Source organism: Acanthisitta chloris, unplaced genomic scaffold (genome assembly GCF_000695815.1).
Source record: "Acanthisitta chloris isolate BGI_N310 unplaced genomic scaffold, ASM69581v1 scaffold36460, whole genome shotgun sequence".
Taxonomy (NCBI): domain Eukaryota; kingdom Metazoa; phylum Chordata; class Aves; order Passeriformes; family Acanthisittidae; genus Acanthisitta; species Acanthisitta chloris.
The window spans coordinates 9698-17771 of NW_008652850.1; the positions used below are offsets into that span (position 1 = coordinate 9698).

Here is an 8074-nt window from a genome sequence, read left to right on the forward strand (position 1 = left end):
AAATAACTGCATGAAACTAAAGCTATTTTTTAAGGGAAAGGATAACCCCAACTTTACCTTCTCTGAACGTTTATAATAAATGCACTGCTGTTTGTTGGGTTTTTTAAAAGCTAAGCTTTAGTTTCGACCAAGAGGGTTGAAGTGATGCATTCTGTGTGCCATTTGTCAGCATTTCACACATACCAGTTCACTCATTCTTCTGTTCAGTGGCCTGCTAGGCATGTCTTCTTATGTGCATAGGGAACCATTCAGAATTTGTCTTTAGTTTTGATATTGTTGTCAGCTGCTGCTCCAGATTCTCTGATCTCTCATTTTCAAGTGTTCTTCTGTTGCATCCTTTGGCAGATGATGTTCTTGCCACCAGGTGTATCATATCCTTTCCACACATAGCTTGGATGCTCTCTGGCTGATCCATGGTGCCTTACTTGTTCTGACTTCTTTGTGCATGATGTGCTGACAGTATATTGCAGCTGTTGGCACAGAGTGTTTACAAAATGTAATTATAGGCTATAGGTTTTGGGTATGAGATTCATTGAGTCTTTTCTGCTCCATTTTGCTATTCCTCTTAGAAATCAATGGCTTGATTAACAGCCTGTATAGTTTCTGTATGTATGTTGGCCACTGTGCACATTCTGTCATCCTTACAGGATTCTTGCAGTTCCATTTGTGATCTTGTCCAAGCTGGGAAGGTCCTGACAAAAGCTTAAACTAAGCTATAAATGCTGTGACTCTTCCTGAGGAGATGGTGCTGAAGTGCAGTCCTGACCAGAAATAAAGCCTTGTGTTTGGCCACGGTGATGCAGTCGCTTAACAATATTCAGAAGCTTCACTTCTGTTTGGGTGTTTGGCTCTGCTGACCTTTCCCACAATTGCTAACTAGAAGATCTTCCTGGGTTTTTTCTACTCTTTCTTCCCCCAGAGTGCTGATGCTGCACTGAATGGACTGTCTTCCATTGATGGGAGTTAGCATGTCTTAAGGAAGTGGTAGCAGTGTGGCTGTTTTTAGGGATTCTCCAAATAGGGCAATGCACTGTCAGTAGCTCTCCACTGAGGGAAAGGCCTGTTCTTACTGTTTAATCCCTCTAGTGACTGTTATAGACCCCGGCTCCTCTTGGGTTGCACAGAGCTGTGGTGACCTACTTCATATCCAGGAGTTGACAGTGAGTAAGAATCAGCTGATCCACTTTTTTTGCTCATGCCTTTACCATACTATTAAGAATGTGTGTCACTTCTGACACTGCCCAACCCCCTCCTCCCAAAATGGTAAATTCTTCCTTACATCACCTTTGCAAAATGCAAGAGCATTGGAGGATCTCAGCCTGTTAGTCCTGTGTATCTTACCAGATCATTATTCTTTCTGGGATGTTCCTAAAGGCACTAGCTAACTCGAACACAAGAATCTGAATAGGGATGTTAGACTACCATTCCTACAGTCCTTGATTTGTTCAGAGAGGATTCCTTTCTGATGTAAAGTCTGTAATTAGATTACATCTAGCACCATGGATAAAGGATGTAGTGTTTCTTATCCTGCCCTTAGCAGGAGTACTGGAGTAGCTTTGAAATGTACTGTAAATAGCTTCCAGGGACATAGGATACATAGCAAAAAAAATATGGTAACACAAAGTCCAGAAGTCCTGCTCCTGCATGGACCACCTCAGTGTCCTCACTCTGAAATTATTTCTGCATATATGTCTAAAAATGAATGGTTGTTATGTCTTTGTATCAGATTTGGCTTGTTTTGCTACCCAGAGCTTGAGATGCTGTTAAAATTTTAGATTGTCAACCAAGTGAAGTTTAATCACTGTCAACTGTATTTCATCACAGAAATAAACTAAGCCTTGATCAGCCTGATTCTTCCTGCAATATGAGTATTAAATTAAATCCTTGGCTTCTTACACATTAGACTAGGCAAAGATTCTGAAGGTTGTGCTGGGGTTGGCAGTGAACATTATGTAAGGAATTTAGTTTGTAAATTGTGTTAGATTAACAAGAACCACTGTGATTTTTGTTTAAGTATGCTTCAAAATACACTCAAAATACACTCTTAATTTTATTATATTTTAAAACAATGCTGCTTGCCAATACTAGATGCTTTTTGCTGAAGGAGTACAGTGACCTTAGCCAACTGTTTTGCTTAAGTCATCTGTCTTGTTCCTGATTGCTTGTTCCTGTTGGATCTGCATGAAAGTAAAGATGTATTTGCAGGTCCATTTCTGTGCCTCACAGTTGCATATAATTGAAAGAATAGATATGCAAACAACCACAATGACTCTTACAAAACTTGATAGTGACATCAGTTTACTAGAATTACAGTCACTTGGTCTTTTTTTCAGCACAGACCATAGTTAAGCATAGAAAAAGGAGATAATCTGAGCACAGCTGTCTTAAATACACAAAACCTCTCGTTCAGACCTCTCTAAATGAGGACAGATGTAGGAGAGAAACAAGTTCTGGACAGGTTTGTTCTGAGGAATCTAATTTTCTCTTTAGACTGTTTTTCCTTTTATGAACTTGCATTTCAGTCTCCCATTTCTGCATCACTCTGCAGGCGTCCTGCTCCCGAAGGCACAGCTCTGATACAGAGAAGTAGGCTACCAACTATCCAGGACTTCAGGTGGAGAGTGGACGTAGCTATATCCACGAGGTATAAAAGAGAATCCTGCATGTCCCTGCAAATTTTTTTACCTAAGGTTAAACTGGCTTCTTGGGCTGCTTGAAAATGTTAAGGGTGTTAAAATGTATCTTGCTGTTAGGGACTGGGATGTAGCGTTAAATGGTAAGACACAAGTGGAATTTTCTGAACAGTGTAGAAGTCAATATACAGGTTACTGCTGTTAATGTGCACCTGGCAAGAGGCTGCTGCCTTCATCTTCCACTGATTATCCTTTTTTGCTCCTTATTTGTTTTGATCTCTGTGTTAGAAACATTTCACTCAAACTTTGAGTTTCTTTTTCAATATTTTAAAGCTTAATGGAGCTGATACAAATCCACAGGTCCTCAGAGATGATGGAATAAATTAGATGGATTGAGCCTCAAGCAGCCAGGCAAGCTCTCAGTTTCACTGCAGCAGGGGAGGGAAATCACCTATTCAGCTTCTCAAGTAGACTGTCATTTGTATGTTGCACATGTTAAAATGACTTTCCATCCCCTGTACAGTCTGCTGTAGTTTCTACAAAGAGAGGCTTCAGAACAACACCTCTACACTGCCATAGTTACACAATTGGTCATTGAACTACATCCTGTTTCTTTCATAAAACAGGAGTAAAGGCCTTCATGGTCATCCTCTCTGTGCCTGCAGTGAATAGCTTCCTGCCACCTGCCACAGCAGCAGCAGCTGGGGGATGGATCTCCGGCTAGAGTCAGAAGGAAACAGAAACCTGTTGTCTGTGCTGTTTTGGTCTGTGTTTAGTTCTAACCAAGATGGACCAAGATGAAAGAAATTAGAAGATGATCCAGTATTTGTTAGCAGTGTAAATTGTTAGCATGGGAGACTTCATGTTGCATTCATGAATACCTGTGTCTGGTGCAGTCTTCTGGCTACCATAGTTGAGAGGCCCATGGATAGTCAGGGATGGTCTTACTGAAATCAAGAAAAAACACTCCTAAGTAGAACTTGTAGTGGCCACAAACTCCCAGTTCAGGTGACTCTGATGGGCAGTGCTGTAAGCACCACACAGGTATCACTGTGCAGAAAAAAATCTATACCTATAAGAGAGCAGAATGCACAGATAAACATCCTCAGGCACAGTGCCTGCAAGCTGCAGGCAAATCCTATGACTTGTTTTCCAAACAACACATGAGCAATACATTATCCTTTTTTTATTTTCCTTCCTCTTATTTTCCTTTCCAGTTAACCTTCCCCCTGGGATTTGTTGTTTATCATCCAGCAACAGCCTCTGCAGAGAGGTATGGCTTCTGGCTGTAACGCCTGTCAGTACCTGAGCAGGCTTTGGCAACAGCAGTTGATGGAAGCTGCACAAGAATGACTCACTTCCCTTCTTTGGGTCATCAAATAAAATAACAACACACAAATTTAGGATGAAGTCTGGAAGAGCTTGATTTTCCCAAATGAGGTGGCAGTTGAAAGCATGGAAGGATGGCAAGGATTAATGCAACATGGTAAACTGCATAAAAAACCTGCATGGTTACTAGCAGAGCTTGGTGAGCTCTTATCCCTATCACAGTTCCACTAAAATGATTATGTAAAAATGAAGATGCTCCTAAACTTGCAGCTACTAAACTAGTTAAGAAATGTTTAGTCTCAATACTGAGGTTAAATTGGACAGGACTCATGTTCATGAGTTTCCAGCCAGACAGGTAAATGACTCTATGACTGAAATTACTCATGTTCTATGTAAAGCCTACGTGAACATCTAAAATTGTTAATTTGCAATGCTGTACTCACCACACTGCTGATGTCTACTGCTGTAACACTAATAATGTAAATAATTGCAGTTCACTGGCCCGAGCACTTCAACCATCCATTCTAATGATGATGAAGCTTTCAGACGGGACAGCTCATCGCTTTGAAGTAAGCCTGATTGCCATAATAAATAAAAAAAGAAACCACTTGAAGTTTTATTTAGAAGGTTGAATTACTATTTAAAATACTAAAGCTTTTTGTAAACAATGCATTATCATTGGTTGGTTTGCTTTGGAATCCTTTGTGTTCAGTGTGCATACAATATATAACAAAATGCCAACAAAAATCATCTCATACCTTTTTCCTACACATGTTCTGCTGAAATTTAACTTGTTAGAAGAATATTAATTACTGAGAAGGACTTGCATAATACCTGGTTTGGTTAAAAATTATGGGGTGGTTATCAGCTGTAACCTTCAAACCTGATGGTGGTTCTTGAGGGCAGGAAAATTACTGGGGTGGTTTATATAACATATGATGCACTTCTAGACCTCCTCCATTTGGCAGAGATTGGTAACATTCTCTTCTGTGGCAGAGGTAGTTTTATTCTTTCTTCTCAGTACAGTTCTTGCTGCTAGAAAGCAAATAAAACGCTCTTTGTTTCTTACCTCAGAGTTAGTCAGTGGCAGTATTTATGACACTGTACCTAAAGGCTTGCCAGAAGATGGCATAAACTCTTCCATAATTTGAACCTTTGAAAAGGAATGCTATTTGTTCTATAAATAACATGGTGGTGCATACAGGAATTCAGTGCACAGCAGGCATTGTTACATTTGAACTCTGTACAGGTTTTGGCGTCAGTTCCTGGGTTAGTAGTAGTCTGGAAGGAGCACCAAAGCCCTGTGGGTTGAAAGGGGTGGAGTGATTTTACTGTTAGAATGTTTTGCAAGAAAGCAGCTGTTGAGAAAGGCACAAATTCTGTGCTACATTGCAAGATGTTGAGGGTCTCACAACACAGGAGATCAAATTTACTCCCCTGGGCAGTCCAGCTCAGAGCATCCAAAATGCTCTATATGAGGTCTTCCATGGAACTTAAATGATGCCATGGACTTCAGGTTAACCCTTTACAATAGGGTAGGTTTCACTTGTGAGAATAAAACTAGTATATATTCTTTACTGCTTAGATTTGGAGCTTTTTATGCATTTCTGATGTATGTGGAAAATGCAAATCAGATGTCGGATTCCTCTCACATAATTGATACCTGTGCTACAGTGGGCAGAAGGATGACAAGGGTTTATGTCAAAAGAACTGCTGTCTTCAGTGTAGACAAAGGAGTAAATTAGGTAGTGCTCTGCAGAGCAACCTGGGACCAGCTAGACTGCAGTGGGCACTCATGTAAGCACATGTTTGTGCCCTGCACTAATGTTAGTCTGTGTCACCCAGTCTGTGCCTGCAGTGGATCTCTCTATTAACAGAAAACAAATTTCCATCCATTTGGCTTCTTGGGCTTCAAATGGTAAAGGAGAGTCCATTAGTCTCCTGCACCGTTGATGATGTTTATGTTTAATCAAAGTGTTTTGCCTTCCACATATAGACAGTGCCTGGTGCCCTTTGCTCTTGACGTTGCTGCCAAGTCTCTTGCCTCAAGTCTCAATTCCTTTCTCTTGCAAGCCTGGACAAGCAGAATATTTGGAATTTGTTGCTTGAGAGTTCTGTAGGCTCCACAACATTTCACACGTGTTTGTCTTTCCTTCCCATCCATGACTCTTCCTTCACTACAGCAGCCCTCAGTGTACATCCTGGAGTGCTTCCTTTCTCACATCAGGCAGCACAGAAAGTACAGAAAATGTGCCATGTAGCCATTATTTCTACTTTTTCCCACTCTCCTTTTCCACACAGATTTAGTTGAATTAACTGAATTTTATTAACCTCAAATCCTTTGTATTAAGTGTGAAAAAAAAAGTATTTCAGGAGAGATTTGGCTGACACTGTGGAATGTTCCCGATCCACAGCATGCCCTACCTGAAGTCCCTGAGATGTCTTGTGTTTTCAAACCTGAATGTTCTGTTTCAGGTGCCAGTTGCGAAGTTTCAAGAACTGAGATACAATGTTGCCCTTATACTGAAGGAAATGAATGACTTGGAGAAGAGGAGCATCCTGAAGATCCAAGACTGAATTACTGATTGGGAGTTTATGGAAGAGATCTGAACCCCTCAGCGTGTTCTGCGAATGGCAGAGCAGGGGACCATCACCATTTTGCCTGTATGAACTCCAATTATGATGTCTGCTGTAAATATTCTTCTCAATTCAAGTATTAAAAGCACAAACTCTTTTTGTAAGACTTAAGAAAACCAAAAATGCGTCTATGAAAAAGTATAATGCTGTTTGTGAGCGTTTTTGCATGATTCATCAAAACATTTTTTAAATAACTGTCTTAATAGATGGAAGAGTCATTTATTTCTGATTATGATTCATCACTAATTATTTTTGCAAGTCTGCTACCGGAAGCCCCATCAGTGTGTGTGTATCATAAGAAAGCTCTGCAATAGTTCAAATTAAAAACAAAATGACAAACCCACCCCTGCCTTCTAGTGTGACAAATGTGATCCTGAGTTGTGCATAAGTAACATTGTTGTCTGGCTTCTCACGAAGTGACTAAGGTATAGCTACGGATATTTAAAGGCTAATTTGGAAGAAAAGTGGAAATCTGTGCTTCAAGAGAGAAGTATCAGCTGATCTTCCAGGACTAATTCCATGGAATTACAGAAGTGAAAGCTGCAATCTAAGTCTTATCTGGTTGATCAGAATGGGCTAAGTAGCAGCAATCTCACGGGTTTCTAACTGGAAATGTCTGCCTCTTGTTTCATGTCTGGCCTATATGCTTGATTGAATGAAATCAGCTGACGTGACTAGGCAGAAACCTCTGGCCCTGCAGTGATAGCAAGCAGTGGGAGGCAGTAATCTTGTAGCCCACTACAGCTATAGACCCATTAATCACGCAGCTCAGACTCCAGGATGAAGAGGCTGCCTACAGCCTCTGGGATGGAAGTCATAGGTATGACGATATCCAAGCCCCCAGGTCAAGAAAGCAGTTAAGCATAGGCTGAAGTTCCAGGTTGTTCAGGTGGTTGGACTAGATGGTCAATGTGGGTTCCTCCTGTTAAACTGAAATAGTCTAAGTTAGTCCTTTGCCCCATGAGTTAATCTTGGGAAGAATCCCTTAACTTGAAGCATATGTTGAAGTCTCATTTAAGCGCTGTGGGACCACAAGTATGTCCCTTAGAGTTTTGCCAAGAAGGGATGCATTCCTCAATCCTTGCCTGAATGAGTTTTCCCCAGTAGCAAAGATAGGGAGGCTGTGACAAATGGCCCAAAGAGAGCACAGGCTGTGGGCCCTAGAACTGTAGGGTTTATCTGGCTGTCAGATGTACTTTAGAAAGCACATGCCACTGCCATTGTTAAGCATTGGCTTATCCTAGCTAATTGCAGGGTTTCTTTCTCAGTAGTGCTGCCCATACTTCTCTCACATTTTGTGATTGTAGAACTTGCCTTTACCTTCCTCACTCCCCACAGAAAACTACTGAAACTTAAATTGTGGATTCAGGAGGCCTTTTACACTCCCACAGTTGTTTGTGTAGGAAAGGATGACTTGGCTTTTGGATTTTAAAAATCACACCAAGCATGATAAGACTTATTTGTCATACTTTTTA

At 40.8% G+C, this 8074-nt stretch overlaps 1 protein-coding gene across 1 annotated transcript in view; it reads left to right on the plus strand.

The window, feature by feature from the left end:
- LOC103805910 (COMM domain-containing protein 5-like) overlaps window positions 1-6942 on the plus strand; it is a gene marked incomplete at its 5' end in the record, with an annotated part of 13719 nt that extends 6777 nt beyond the window's left edge. The window contains 3 exons of the mRNA XM_009078579.1: window positions 2549-2644; window positions 4456-4531; window positions 6438-6942. Coding sequence (XP_009076827.1) covers window positions 2549-2644; window positions 4456-4531; window positions 6438-6539 — 274 coding nt within the window. The remainder of the gene's footprint in view (window positions 1-2548; window positions 2645-4455; window positions 4532-6437) is intronic.
- Between the last annotated feature and the right edge of the window lie 1132 nt (window positions 6943-8074).